The sequence below is a fragment of the Pinus tabuliformis genome, chromosome J (genome assembly GCF_031772625.1).
Source record: "Pinus tabuliformis cultivar Carrire ecotype Pingquan chromosome J, CPIR1, whole genome shotgun sequence".
Lineage (NCBI taxonomy): Eukaryota > Viridiplantae > Streptophyta > Pinopsida > Pinales > Pinaceae > Pinus > Pinus tabuliformis.
Window position 1 is genome coordinate 744,628,238 of NC_142295.1, and position 16,213 is coordinate 744,644,450.

Below are 16,213 nucleotides of genomic sequence, written 5' to 3' on the forward strand. Positions count from 1 at the left end.
TGTAGAGTGCCTCTTGATGCAATTAGTTGTTCATATGACCTAATATAATTTCATATAAAGTAATTATTAGTAAAACAAATTATGTAAGATTTTAAACAAAAATATTTTATACTTGGAAATATATTAATAACAAAATAAATCATTTTAATGCATATATTTTGTATCTTTATATCATTCAAAAATACTATTTAAACAATGAAAAATTACACATTATTTTTCACTCTAAAATAAATTATATTTAAAAAAATTTGATCTCTGGACCCATGTTAAATCCAAGCTTAAAATAAATCCATACTGATAATAATAGAATAAACTAATAATAAATTCCAGTTTTATTATTTCGAGATATATATAATTAATTAATTAATTAATTAATTAAAAGGTTCTAACCCTACATATGATTACATGCATGATTCTATAGTTAATGTTTGCATCAACGATCAATGTTGATAATGATAATCGTTTATTTCATCATTATCGAGAATCCCTAATTAGGGCATCTAATAAGTTAAAATTACCATTTTTTCTCATTTGTAACCCAATTAAGAAAAAACAATTAATCTCAATATTAACTCCACCTTGAGAATCGTTAGGATAATTTTAAATGCTTTTTGGATTTTCATTTCTAATTTCGAAAAGATTTCAACAACGTTATCAAGCAGTGTTTTCCAGAGTTGAGTTGAGGGTGTAGTATATTAATTTTCAGGAGTTTTAATCCATTTATAAATTATTAAAAGTGATAATTTATTAGCATACGGTTTGTTCATTTACTATTACAAAATGTTTAATATAAATATTGTAACAAATTAATTTAAATTTTCACTATGATTAATAGTAATTGGAAAAGATTATAATCCATCGAGAATGAAAAGAAAACGATTAACCCATCTTGTGTCCAATCTGTTGGCCACACCACGATTAGCATATTCCCTATTTTCCGCCACCAAAGAGCCTCGGTGTCAGCGATCACCACTTTGATTTTTCATCATTATCCAATCGGCAGATGAAGTGGACGTCTGAAAGCTCGTCTATCAGGGAACGCCCCGCCACATGGGCATTTTGGGGCCGTACATGAGCGCCACGTACTCCATGTAGCGGCCGTACATGATTTTTCATGATTATCCAATCGGCAGATGAAGTGGACCTCTGAGAACTCGTCTATCATGGAACGCCCCGCGAAATGGGCATTTTGGAGCCACACATGCGCGCCGCGTACTCCATTGGAAAGTGTGCTTATCAGTTTACCTGGAAATTGGGCATTTTCCTCATACTTTTATTTTTATTTCCACTGGAATACTGGGAAAAAAACAGCCAATTGCCATTTTCTTATGTCGATGGAGAGAGCTAGAAATCTATATATACAGATGCCTTGTTGATTGTATTTCTTCACCACCTTCCAAGTTCTTGCACCAGTTTCTGTTCCAAGTTCTTGCACCAGTTTTTTGTTGTTGCCTTTTGCTTGTACGTCTGTTAGATTCAAAGAATTCCATAAAGAAAGGAGACAATGGAGGCCCCGCCCCAGAGAGTCTTGACTCCTGCGGAGCCCAAGCAGATCCTGGGTTCAGAAGGAGGGTCTTATTATGCATGGGCAAGTGCAGATCTCTCCATGTTAGCAGAAGCCAAGGTTGGAGCAGCCAAGCTGCTTCTCAATTACCGTGGCCTCGCTTTGCCAAAGTACTCTGACTCTTCAAAAGTTGGCTATGTGCTTCAAGGTATGCAATGGGGATTTTATTGTTTAGAATTTCTCTTTGGTTGGGTAGAGAGTTTTCTTCTTTGTGGCTTTAGATGGGCATTCGGTGTGTATGAGACACCAATTAATAATTCTATCTGGTGACATCTTTGAATGAAGTGTAGTTTACAATCCTCAAAATTCTTGGGAAGAATCATTCTATAAGAATTTGAACCCTGCTTGGAAATAATGCCATGCCGTCTTAAGTTTTAACCATTGAAGCGCTAATAATGGTTGTTCTGCTTCAATATTTTGCAGGATCTGGAGTTGCGGGGATACTTATTCCGGAGGCAGAGTCTGAGCGAGTGGTGAAAATCCGCAAAGGGGATGCAATTGCGGTGCCCATGGGAGTAATTAGCTGGTGGTTCAATGACAATCCTGTTGAGGTTTTGGAAATCCTGTTCCTCGGAGATACATCCAAGGCCCACCGTACGGGAGAGTTCACTGTATGTATCAATGAAATGGCGATGATTGCAGGTAAAACTATTTGATTGTATTCAATGACCCATCCATTCTGCATTAACATCCTGTGTGTGTGTGTGTACAGGATTTCAACCTGATGGGTGCCTCGAATGGGCTGTTCCATGGGTTTAGCAAGGAATTCGTATCAAGGGCATGGGATCTTGATGAAGATAAGGTGGAACACCTACTAAAAAGCCAGTCGGGGTCTGGAATTGTAAAGTTGAAGGAAGGAAAAAGTGTACCTACTCCGGAATCCCAAGAAGAAGAAAAAGGTGGAGAGAAGGTAAGTTTGGTGTTCAACTGTGAGGAAGCCGAATTGGACGTCAATGTGAAAAATGGAGGGCGTGTGGTCGTTCTGACCAGCGATTATCTGCCATTGTTAGAGCAAATTGGGTTGGGGGCAGACCTTGTGAAGCTTGATCCGGTAACCTCTTTCTTTTACCCTACCTATAATCATATTCTTTTGTGCAGCAATAATAATAATGTATGTTATTAATGTGTTAGGCAGCAATGTGTTCGCCGGGATTCTCGTCCGACTCAGCGTTCCAGGTAACATACATAGCGAGAGGGCATGGGAGAGCTGAGGTTGTGGGAATCGATGGGGCGAAGGTGTTGGAAGTAGAGGTTAGGGCTGGTTTCTTGTTTATCGTCCCCCGCTTTTTCATTGTCTCCAAGATTGCTGGAAACGAGGGGCTGGAATGGTTTTCCATTATCACCACACCCAAGTATGTATATTTTTACGAGGGCGTCTGGTTTTGTAATTCAGATAGTTTAAATGGATTGGGTTTCTCTGAAATTGATTAGTAACTATTGGATGCAACAATATGTATATATGTGCATGTGCAGGCCCATCTTCTGTCAGTTGGGAGGGAGAACCTCTGCGTGGAAGGCTCTGTCGAAGGAGATTCTGAGTGCCTCCTTTGATGTGGATGAAGAAATGGAGCAACACTTCCGCTCCAAACGAACGCAGGACGCCATCTTCTTCCCACCTCCCACTCTCTGAATTGAGTTATAGTATAGTTGGGAATTAGTTTTATTTTAGCTTTACTATAGTGAATAACGTTATCTCATAGCAAAGGGAATATCTTTTGTAAGGATATCCCTATCCGTTTTTAGTGTTAAGCTGGTTGGACATAAATTGATGGATGGTGATTTTGTGTTGCTCCAATTGAGACGACAAATATGGATATTCGAATTTATCCCAGATTCTTTAAGACCTTTGAAAGACCAGAACATGGTAACATGATAAGTCTGAAGCAAACAATGTGTTGATAGTATTGAGCATATGCAATGTATTTTAGGATTTTGTGAATCTTATTTTTAATATCATAATAGAAAGTCCATTGGACAAATACCATATTGTAATTTAAGATATGATAGAATAAAATGTGTAGGTTGTAGGGAATAAAATGTGTAGGTTGTAGGGTTTTGAGGTAATTGGAATGGTTAATTTATTTAATTTTATATATAAAGGAAGGTGAAACTGTTTTTATATTTCAGTTCAAAATGTTTTTAATTTTTAAAGTAAGAGATTGCTATACTTTTGACCTATTGTAATTTAAGATATCATAGAATAAAATGTGTTTAAGTTACAAGGTTGTAGGGTTTTTAGGTAATTGGAATGGTTAATTTATTTACATTTATATACAAAGAAGGTGAAAGTGTTTTTATATTTCAGTTCAAACTGTGTTTGACTTTTCAAGTAAGAGATTGCTTTACTTTTGACCTCTTTTTTCTTGAGTGCCCTCTCCTTATTTTATATCCAATATTTAGTCTTCTTTTCTTTTCATATATAAGAATCACTTCTTTTTTTTTCAATGATTTTATTACAAGTTAAAAAGACTATTATATTTAGGAACCATAGTTTTTCATTTTAATATTATCTTTGTAGGAATGATTTTGATTCTTGAGAGCATTAATATAGATTGTTTTTCCCAAATACTTGATCATTGTTGCTTCTTAATAATTTCTTATTGGTATTATGAAGTGATGTAACATTTTCATTTTGCTTTCTTTAAACATTGTTACATATATAGTGTCATTTACTTCTAACTTCTTTTTTTAATGAATAAATTGTCCCCTAAAAAACTTATTTGCAATATAAATGTTATATGTTCAATATCACTATGCAATATTCAGTAAATTTGGGTCATTTTGGAATTTGTATACATACACAATTATTATAGCATCTTTTGAACTAGTTTTCATGTGTTATTTAGTTGACTAAGGGAGACATGCTAATACACTAATGTTTAACTTGGTATTTTCCACATTTAGAGCTAACCTTTATTATTGCATGCACTTTGTTAGATCAAATATATTGTATTTAATGTGTTGTAGGATTTTTCTTTTGTTTATAAACTGTCGCTGAGTTTCCTTATGCAACTTGTAATTAAATTCAATTCCAAGTGAAGAACCTTGCTCATGCTTAAGTGCAAGATTACTTTAAATATAGTTTATAAGATAATATTTTATATTCAACTAGGCTTGTAAAACCACCACTAAATAGGTAGCTTCATGAAATGGCCTAGGGTAATTTAAACTCTAGGGTTTTGCAGGCAGTTAGATAAAAATTGCTACTTGTTGACCAAGTTAACTGAATACTTTTCAATGAATAGTCACAATTATGCTTAATTGAGGAAAAAATAACATTTTATGGCCAATCCTTAATTTAAATAATAAAATGGCCAAATATTTAATAAACAATACACTGACTTAATAGCCAATATTTTAATCAAACCATAAAGTGTTCATAGTTGTAATGTATTGTCCCAGAGAATGTATGTCTACCAAAGTTTCTTCCTCTAATTATTAAGTTCTCTATGTGGGACCCTATCGAATCCAATATCACTATACTCGTGTTGCCACAGTCCTATGCCATTGTACACAAACTATGACGCCTAGGAAAATGGTTCCACAAGTCTGTTCATACTAGTTGAGTTGTCTGCAATCTTGTTTTCCTTCCTTCACTTGTCACAAATTGCTTGCTAGATAGCTCCGGGTATTCTCCACAATCCACGTGAGTGTTCGCCACTTCAAGACTCAAGCTCTAGGAAATACCACTTCAACCTACCAATTCTTCTGTGTTATGTCAGCTAAAAGGGGAAGTGTTAAAATTCCAAAGAGAATTTCCAACCCACCAAATATTCCTCTATGGAACTTAAACAATGGTTCTTTTATGGAGGACACTTGCTTCAATATCAATGCAAAATTTTAAAATTCCAGAAGCCCTAGGCTTATGCCCATGCCAAAAACCAAGTCTCGAAGGATTCAAAGATCCACTTAATAATGTCTTCTTCTTTCCGAAAATTTCTTGAAGCCAAAAGAAAGGAGTGAAACAAATTTCCACTCTTCTTTAATTGAGTTTTCTTGTGCCAACAAACATCAATGAAGCTTGTAGTCCCAAGGTGGATTCTTTGGGCCAAGATAGAGACAAAATCACCACAGGGCCTCGCTACCCATTCTGTAGGATTCGTTTCTTTGGACAAAGGAAGAGAAGGATGCCTTGTCCTTCTCAAATATCTCATGTACTATCTAGATTTACCAAGAAATTAAAATAGAGACAGGGGGAGTTTTGCTGCCTGATCAAAACCCTTGAATTCAAAGAAAAATAAAAGTATCAACTTCCGCTCCTTCTTCAAGGTATTTTGGTGCCAAAATAGAGAGTGAAAATGGAAGAGATGTCAAATAGGGTGGAATCTTTCGCCATGAAAATTGACAAGAAAAAAAGGGGTCTTAAAACCCTCATATCCTCAGTTTCAAGAAAAATAGGGATAAATTAATCCACAATTGATGCTCCAAAATTAATTTAATCCTCCTCTATTTATAACTTTTCTAGGGGGGTTTCACCTACTTAAATGATTGAGTAAAAGTTACTCCAGTTTTGGGTTTTTTCACCCAACTGCCCCGAAACTTGCTTAGAAATGGGTATTTTGGGGTTTCCCCCCTTATGGAGGACTATAGCCTATGGGGATGGATAGCTAATAATTCCGATCAACAATTAATTTCCCAGGAACATTACAATTCTCTCCTGATTAGACTCAATGCAATATTAATAAAGATTGATTCTTTTGTACAAATAATGCATGTGTAACACATTCAACTTTCTTGCTTAGTTTGTTATAAAACATGCTAGTAGATACCTATATTGTTTTTCCATTTGGGTAAGATAACGATTAGCTTGAGTTTCTCTCTATGTCAAAGTGCACTTCTTTTGAATATGTGGTGTTATAAGAAAATTTCATGACATGAAACTTATCCCACCAATCTGGTGATTTTGAGGGGTTTGGGGGATGATTACACACTTCTTGGTAGATTGGCATAGAGATGAAGCTACGCTCATTTTATGCAGTCCAATAAGTTTAAAATGGGAAGAAAACAAAGATAAGGGGCTTGTGTGCAACTATTCTTAAGACCATAAATAGGGCACTTTCCTCCTGAAATTCTCTAGAAAACTAAAAAGGGAAAGAGTGATGAAAAGTGAAATATAAGATGTTAATTTTTTGGACCAACAAGTTAAAGAGAATAAACATGAGGTTTTTATGTCCCTTATATGCTGAGTAAGTGGATTGCAAAATGTTTCTGGGGTCAACTGGACCTACGCTAGCTAGCCAAGTAAAAGTCAGGCATATTTTGTATAAAAAGACAAATAAAAGAAGCCAATAAAGCCTACAACAAATGAATTTCCTAAGCTAGTGTGTGTGGAACACAATGAAGAAGAGATGGGAGTCAATGTGTTTCTAAAAATGATTTAGTTGAGATGAGATCTATTTTGCTAATTCAATTTTAAAGCTTGTGTAACATGTTAGATATGAGACAAATCAAATTGAAATAAAAAATATATAATATTATGATTTATTCATGCTTATTAAATGTTAGGAAGTGAGTCAAATGAGTTATGGTTGTTTAGGCACATGGTATTGATAATCCATGTTGTTGGTCCATAGTATGACAAAGCCTATATAAAGACTAGAAATCATTTATAATGGGTGTGAATGAGTGCGAAGTGAGAAGATGTATGTATTTTCATTTTTTTTAATTAAATAATGGCAGAAGTGTCCTGAGACACACAATTTTATTAATCAGAAAAGAAATTACGTATTAACTTTGCAAGAGTTTACACACACACTCCAACACTCTTGCAATCAGGAGAATGACCTATATATAAGCTTAATTTCCTAACCTATTCTAGTTATGGACTACTTATTAAAACAAGTGTCCATTTACAGTAAATGCAATTCTAACCAATCTACTAACTCCTAAATTGGAGCCTAAGATACGACATTATTCTAGATGTCATACCTTTTACAACAATATTCTATTTCTAAGTGCCTCCAATATTTAATTAAATATTCTATCCTCACTTTGTGAACTATGATTTTTTTATTTTGGATCATCTAACATTCCCCCTATGATCCAAAGATACATTAAAATAAATACCAAGTTCATCTCTGAACTTAGTAAATTTGATCTTGCCAAGTGGTTTTGTGAAAATATCGGAGAATTGATCTTCTAAAAGACAATAAATTGGCTTGATGACGTCCTTGGCAATGAGCAACCTAACGTGATGATACTTGGTGTCCACATGTTTTGTTTTGGAATGAAAAACTGGATTCTTGGCAAGCTTTATGGCTGACTAGTTGTTGATGCATAATGATGTAGATTTTTCTTGAGGAATGCCCAAATCCTGCAAAACTCTACGCAACCAAACAATTTCACATGTTGCTTCCCATGCTGATATGTATAATGCTTCGACTAAAGAAGTGGCCACTGTAGCTTGCTTCTTGCAACTCCAAGATACTGCAGCTGATCTCATGTTCATTAAATAACCAGAGGTTGATGCTCGATCATCAATACTGCTAGCAAAGTTGACATCAATCCGCCAAGTACAAAGTTTTTAGTCTTTTTGTAAAGAAGACCAAAATATTTTGTTCCTTGGATATATTGTAGAACCCTTTTGGATACATTCTAGTGGCTGTCTCGTGGTTCCTGCATAAAGCGTGAAAGAATACTAACTGCATAAGTTAGATCTGGTCGAGTTGTTGTCGGATAAATCAGGCTGCCAATCAACTGTCTATAACTACTGATGTCCACCTTTCCCCCACCCCCCAATTCAAATTTTGAAAGTTTCAAGTGTTGTTCCATGGCGGTGAGAATGGGCTTGCAATCCTGCATTCCGAAGCATTGAAGAAATTTTGTTGCATACTTACTCTGAGAAATGAAAATATGATGTGGATGTTGGAATACATCAACTCCAAGATAGTAGTGAAGTAGTACCAAGTCTATCATCTTAAAACCTGCGGGTAACTCTTTTTTCACCTGTACAATATGATCATCATTGTTTCCAGTAATGATCAAATCATCTACATACATAACAAGAATCACTAGATTTTGACCTTGTTGACGTACATACAAAGTATCATCAAATTCACTTCGTTGAAAACCAAATTTCCAAAGGTATTCATCCATTTTGGCATACCAAGCTCATGGAGCTTGTTTTAACCCATATAAATCATTAATCAGTTTACAGAATTTATGTTCTTGCCCTTCAATTTCAAAACCTAGAAATTGTGTCATATATACATCTTCTTGTAAATCTCTGTTGAGGAAAGCACTCTTTACATACATTTGATGCACTTTCCATCCTTTTTGTGCTACTAATGCGAGTATTAAGTGAACGGTGCTCCATTTTGCTGTAGGAGAAAAAGTCTCCTCATAATCAATGCCTTCTTTTGCGCAAAACCATTAGCCACAAGTCTAGCTTTGTACTTTTCGATTTCTCTATTTTGGTTGTACTTAATTCTATAAATCCATTTGCATTCGATGGGTTTAACATTTTGAGGACAATCAACAAGTTTCCAAGTGTTGTTGTCTTGAACTTCCTTGTATTCTTCAATCATAGCTTGTTGCCATTCTTTATATTTTACTCCCTCTTTGTGCGTGGAGGGTTCAGTAACATCATTCATGATCAAGGCAAAATTTCCTTCATTCCTGGTGGACCCCCTTGTTCTTATTTTATTTTTCTCATTGGGCCTTACATCTTTCAAAAGTTGAATAACCCATTTTGGCAATTGATGTTCACTTGTTTGAGATTCTGAAAAGTCACCATCATTATAAAGAGGATTAATGTAAACAGAGATACGTTGATCAAATTCAGATTCTGGGGGCGGAGAATCATTTTCAGAAGAACTACTACTACAAGATTCTGATGAACTGCCAGAAGACCCAGACTTTGTTGGTGAAGTAGATGGACTGGATGAATCATCTTCAGAGGAAGGAAAATCAAGTTCATACCATTTTTTTGAATTTTGTTGACTTTGAATCTTTCCTTTCCTTTCATCTCCTTTTGTTTCCAATTTTTGAAGAAGATGTTCTATTTCTTCAGTAGTCTTACTCTCAGTTTCATAAAAAATTACATCTCTGTTGACAATAGATTTCCCATTTGACAGAATCTTGTACCCTTTCTTCTCATTCAAATATCAATCATTGTTCATTTCAAACTTCGTGAGTTAAGCTTAGTTCGTTTTTCTTTTGGAACTAAGGCATAACACATGGAACCAAAAACTCTAAGGTGTTGAACTTTAGGAGTGAAACCAAACCATGCTTCATAAGGTGTGATTCCATCCAAAGAAGCAGTGGGAGACCTGTTCCTTAAGTGAACATCTGTATGGATTGCTTCTTCCCAATAAATAGCACTTAACTTTTTAAAAGTTAACATAGATCTCGCCATTCCTAACAAAGTGCGGTTCATTCTTTCTACTACTCCATTTTGCTGTGGAGTGTAGACATTTGTAACATGTCATTTGATCCCATTGTCTCTGTAAAACTTTGGAATTCATTTGAAGTGAATTCTCCTCCATTGTCAGTTCTAAGAGTGCCAATCTTTTCTTTGACTTCATTTTCAACAAGTTGACGAAAAGTTTTAAGCTTTTCAAATGCCTCTGACTCATGCTTCAAGTAAACCCATGTCATTCTGCTGAAATCATCAATAAATACTAAGAAATATTTGCAAACTCCTAGAGAAGCTTGCAAGGGTCAACAAATGTCACTGTGTACTAATTGCAAATGCTTGTTTGCTCGCCATGGACTTGTCAGGAAAGTCTCTTGACTTTGTTTTCTATAAATGCAAGCTTCACATCTTGCATTTTCTTTCTTGAAGGTAGGAAGTCCCTTAACCATTCCTTGTTTTTCCAGTTGAGAGAGACTGTCAAAGTTTATATGTCCATATCTCACATGCCATAATTTGATAGGTGAAATCTTTGTGTTTGCTGCCCCTGCAAAGTCAGAATTATTTGGAAGAATTGTTCCTTTCATCCTTAACAGTTTTCCATCTTGATATCCTGTCATCACTGTTTTCATGTTCTATTTGATTGAATTTATTTTAACTAGGCCATCATCCAAAACCACCTGATCTCCGGTGTGTCGGATCGAGACTAAAGACAATAAATTCTTTTTAAAGGTGGATACATACCATACCTTTGAAATCAATCTTTCCCCAATGTTAGGAAGATAAACTTTAACGACACCTTTTCCATAAGGAGTATGTTTTGTATCATTAGCAAGAAAGATTGAACTAAGGTGGCATGGTTGGAAGTTCCAAAAGAAGTATTGTCGAAAAGTAATATGTTGAGTTGCTCCTATATCTAAAATCCACGCATCTTCATAATCACTTTGAAAAAAAGTGGAAACTAATGTTGTTGATTATGATCTTTGACTTGATGTGAAGACATATTATGAACCATCATTATCTTGATCAGTGAAAAACTGAGCTGTGTTTTGATGGAACTTTGGAATTTTATCAATGGAAGTTCTACAATCTTCTGCAAAAAGTCCTACTTTGTTACATCTTATGCATACAATTTGATTCAAGTCTCTACCTCTTCCTTGATATTGTCCTTTGCCTTTGCTTTGACCTCTACTTTGAGTTTTCCCTCTGCCTTGAAAGTTGCCTCTGTTTTGAAAATTTCCTCTGCCTTGACTGTTTCCTCTTCCTTGAAAGTTTCCTCTATTTTGGCTTCTTCCACGACCTTGTCCACTATGCACTGTTGGATGTTGATTGAAATGCCTCTTCCTCTAGAATTGTCAGTTGATGATTTACTTGTGCTCACCTCTGTGAAGAAGATATCTTCCCCTTGTTTCTTCTTCCCAAAAGTTTTATCGTGTTGAGACAACATCTCGCTTAGCTCATCAAACTTTAATTTATCTAACTTTCTAGTCACTCGTAGAGTTTCCAAAAGATGCATGTAAGAAGAAGGCAATCCAACAATTAGAATTGTGGTCATGAAACTATCATCTACTGTTGGAAATCCGGCTTTTACTATTTCTTGCTTAATATTTTTAAGCCTAGAGATATACTCAAGGACATCTCCTCCTTCAGTTAGTTTTTGTTGAAGCAACTTAAGTTGTAGATCAACCTTTTTTGATTCAGGTTGTGTATCAAATAGATATTTGAAAGTACGCAAAGCAGTCCATGCATCTGAGGCATTTTCAATATGAATATACATCTCATCATTAACTGAAGACTTTATAAGAGCTAGTGCCTTGACATTTTTAACTTCCCATTTTGCAAGTGAACTTACATCTGTAGGTTTATTAGGCTTAATGTCTCCATCACATATGTCTTGCCACAATTCATTATATATTAGAGTGCTTTCAATGAGGTGTTTCCATGTCTTGTATGAATTTACCCCTTCAAGCTTATCAGAATTAGAAAACAGATTAATTAACTTGGACATTGTAGGTTTGAAGCTTTGCACCAAAAATAATCAAGCACAGGAAATATGAGCAACACATCACACAAAACACCCCACGCAAAAATGATCTATCGAGGCTTGGCCTTGACCCTCGTATAGTCGTTGAAGGAGAAAAATGACTGAGCTTTGCACTTGGCTCTAGTCAAATTCTCTTAAGAATTTTACAATGAAATCTTTCAAAATTTGACTAATTTACAATCCTTGCAAAGTTTTATGAAAAATGTACTCTAACCCCCCTCAAAGTAAAACATTACTTTAAGTTACAATATCGCACTTATCTCTCCAAATAAAAAAATTACAGATAGAATCTCCTTATTACTCCAAAAATTACAAAAATTTTAATTTTCAATACCCTCTGACTAATTTTTGACAGAATAATATGGTAAACACAATATTTAAAAATAAATCAAGCTTTGACTTTCAACTGAGACTGTTATCGACTTTGTTTACCATAATCATAAATTGGCATCAACATTTGAATGATACCAATCCTTACCACACTATTCTGCAATCACAAGTCAAACTATTTGAAAACTAATCAACCCAGTACGCAATTCTCAGACAATCATCGCTGTAATGGATGCCTTCTTGTGGCGACCTGAGAACACCGATCAAGACTTCTACAGCGCCGATGGAAGAAACCGTAAAAACAAAATTATGCTAAGATTGTAATTGTTCCACACAATCACTTGTTGTTCGTGGAATCATCTCCCACATACGGAATAAAGGAATCAAATCTCAATAAACTGCACGCTGAATCATGGAGGCATCCCTCAACACCGAATTTCACTTTGGATCATCAGATTTCAATAGCGCCATCATTGTAATTAAATTTCCAAATGCCAGCAACCACCCGAGTTTACTTTATCTTGAATAACGTTACTTCCAAGCATCCTTTTCTCCGTGGCTTTCGAAGCTTGACCTCTGCTGCAAAATTCACCCTAAAAAAAACTGGATCCACGCAAAAACGAGCTATCCCGTGCGGATCTAAGACTTGCTGTAAACCCTGAAGATGTAGATAACCTCACAAGATGGGGAGTTGCTCTATTGGAGTGATCTCAATTTCAACAGGGTCCAGATTGTTTGAAGATGGTCAAATATGTTGTATCAAAACTCGAAGCGACATTGAAAATTAGCCCAAAATAAACATGATACGTTGTGGTGCTTGGAGAATGCACATACATCACATGCATTTCTTATCCCAGAACATGAAGTTGCAAAAATTTACTTCAAGATGGCTTCTAAATATTTCCAGCTGAGGGCTTGGCAAAAGAGAATATGTTGTTGTCTTAGAGGACCAGGTGAAATTCACGTTTTCTAAGGACGGAGGGACTCCGGTTGTTGTGAGATCCAGGGATGGAACTGGAAAGAAAACAAATTGGGTTTGTTTCAAGAACCAGAATCGCTAGGCCGAGAGCTAAAAAAAGACAACAGTTTGAGAATGAGGATTGCCTAAGGTAATCAAGGGATACGGCAGTTGAAAGTGGGCTAGATCTGACAGTGGAGGATGTGCTTATCATGGCCAAACAACATGTTGAAGTGGAGAAGATAACATAAATTCAAGATACAGAGGCAAATTTTTGATAATAATAAAAAGTGATTTTCAGATTTAAAAATCTAAAATCAATAATAAAATTTCTTTTCCTTTTAAACAAAAAACTGGACAATTTCCATACCAATCATTTGTTGATCAATTCAATGGAGTTTTCCAAGAACTTGTAGAGCTGGAATCTCCTCCTCACATTAGATGCATTACTAGAGCTCTAATACCACAATAATGGCAAAAGTGTCCTCAAGAACAAAATTTTATTAATCAGAAAAGAAATTACATATTAATTTTGCAAGAGTTTACACACACTCCAACACTCTTGCGAGAATGAACTATATATAAGCTTAATTTCCTAACCTATTCTAGTTATGGATTACTTATTAAATTAACAAGTTCCCATTTACAATAAATGAAATTCTAACCAATCTACTAACTCTACTCCTAAATTGGAGCACAAGATACAACATTATTTTAGATGTCATATCTTTTACAACAATATTCTATTTCTAAGTGTCTCCAATATTTAATTAAATATTCTAAATAAATAAATATTCTATCCTAACTTTGTGAACTATGAATTTTGTATTTTGGATCATCTAACATTAAATAAAGCTACTAGATATATGCATTTTAATTTTGTTGATTAAATATAGCTACAAATCATTTCTTTGTGGCTTTTCTCATTACTGGGTGTTCCATGTATTGTGATGAATTACTCCTCATTTATTTTTAAGTTTATTTTTTCCTCTATTTATTTATTATTAATAACTAATATGAGATCCACATGTTCTTCTTGCTATTGATGTAACCAAGGTATTCTAAACAATATAGAGACAACAAAAACAAGTGATATGGATAAGTTGAATGGGGATAATTTCACCATATGGAAATCACAAATAGAGGATATATTTATTTTAAAGCATTAGTATTTTTCGATTGAGTGACTGCAAAAGAAGCCCTCATCCATGCATGATGAAGCTTGAATTGTTTTGGATAGAAAGGCTATTTATATAACTTGGCAGTACCTAACAAAGAATGTCTACTTTAATGTGGCTGGAGAAAAAACAACTGAAGGACTATAAAAAATGACACATGATTTTTATGAGAAAAACATGACATCAAACAAATTTTTCTTGATGGATAAGTTGTATAATATCAATATGAATAAGGATGCTTCAATAGTAGATAATTTTTATGAATTTAATATAATTTCTAGTCAAGTTTCTTCTGTAAAATTATTCTGGATGATGAAATATTAGAGACATTCTATTCATGTTCTCCATGCTATACAACTAGGAGAATTTGAGAGCAGCTATGAGAACTTAAACAACTAAAGAGACCTTGAAGTTTGATGATTTTAGAAATAATTTAATGAGTGAGGAGTTGTAACTCAAATCAATTGCATAAGACGAGGGAAGAGAAGCTCTAATGTTAGATGATCATGGAAGGAAAATTGAATGTAATAGATAGGGGTGTTCAAAATCAAGAGCCACATTGAAATAAAAAACATGCAGACTCACAAGTTTTCATTGTGGAAAACCAAGTCACAAGAAGAGAGACTATTGGGTCTAGAAGAATGAACTGAACGAATAAAAATTGACTAGCACAAATAAAAAATCAAGAAGCACAAATAAAGGTAAACCACTATTGTAGTTTCAAAAGGTGATGTTTTATTTATTATTTTAGTTGATTGGGTACTTGAATCTAAGGAATATCACCATGTAACTCCACACAAAAAAAGTTTGTTTGCATATAAGTCAGCGTTTATGTTAGAGAACATTTGGGAAATAATCACTATAATATTATTGGAGTGGGAGATGTCTGAATCAATATGAAGGATGGACTTATGATCTTGATGAAACATATTAGGCATATTCTAGAGATTCACATGGTCTTGATCTCCGTTGGAAAACTAGATGATGAAGGCTTCTCCATAAGCTTTCATCAAGGTGGATGGAAAATTAGTAAACGATCATTGGTTATGGCTAGAGGATTGAAGACAGGGACCTTGTACACATTGAGAGTAACAATGGAAATATTAAATGTGGTTGTTGTTACAAAATAATGAAACTCGAGGGATTTATGACATAAGTTCTTGGGTCACATGAGTGAGAAAGGGCCTACAAATCCGTGTTGGAAAAAATCTACTTCTAGGTTTGAAATCCAATGAGCTTAACCTTTGTGAGCATTGTATATATGGTAGGAAATGGAGAATTTCATTTATGAGAGGTGGTCATGAAAGGAAAAAAATATATCATAATTAATACACTATGATGTGTTTAGGGTAATGAATGTTAAGCCTATATGAGGAGCCTCATATTTTGTCACATCCATAGATGGCACATAAAGGAAGGTTTGGACCTTCCCATGAAAAGAAAAGGTGAGGTGTTTGATATATTTCAAAAATTTCATGTCGTTGTGGAAAGAGAGACTAAAAAAACTGCTCAAGTGTTTAAGGACATGTAACTATGGAGAGTATTGCTCCAATGCATTCAAGGATTACTGTAATAGGTTCGGTACAAATCATGAGAAGACTATCACTAGTACTTCACAATAGAATGGTACCATAGAAAGGATGAATAAATCTATCATGGAGAAGGCGAGGAGTATGTTGTCAAATTATGGACTAAAAAATAACTTTTAGGAAAAAGGAATAAGGACAGCTTGTAAACTCATCAATCGATCACCTAATACAACCATTGATCTGAAAATGGAATGTAC

The 16,213-nt window shown here is 34.7% G+C and overlaps 1 protein-coding gene across 1 annotated transcript; it reads left to right on the forward strand.

Moving 5' to 3' along the window:
* The first annotated feature begins 1,289 nt into the window (after positions 1–1,289).
* On the forward strand, positions 1,290–3,424 carry LOC149228861 (cocosin 1-like). Its single transcript, XM_089375744.1, has 5 exons — positions 1,290–1,712; positions 1,988–2,175; positions 2,277–2,615; positions 2,696–2,916; positions 3,038–3,424. The coding sequence occupies exons 1-5, from the start codon at positions 1,505–1,507 to the stop codon at positions 3,192–3,194; spliced, it is 1,113 nt and encodes a 370-aa protein (XP_089231870.1). The 5' UTR covers positions 1,290–1,504; the 3' UTR covers positions 3,195–3,424.
* Positions 3,425–16,213: the final 12,789 nt, after the last annotated feature.

Coding starts and splice junctions, on each gene's coding strand:
- LOC149228861 (XM_089375744.1), top strand. CDS start 1,505: ATGGAGGCCCCGCCCCAGAGAGTCTTGACTCCTGCGGAGCCCAAGCAG. Junction 2,616..2,695: donor ACCTTGTGAAGCTTGATCCG/GTAACCTCTTTC, acceptor TTAATGTGTTAG/GCAGCAATGTGTTCGCCGGG. Junction 2,917..3,037: donor TCCATTATCACCACACCCAA/GTATGTATATTT, acceptor GTGCATGTGCAG/GCCCATCTTCTGTCAGTTGG.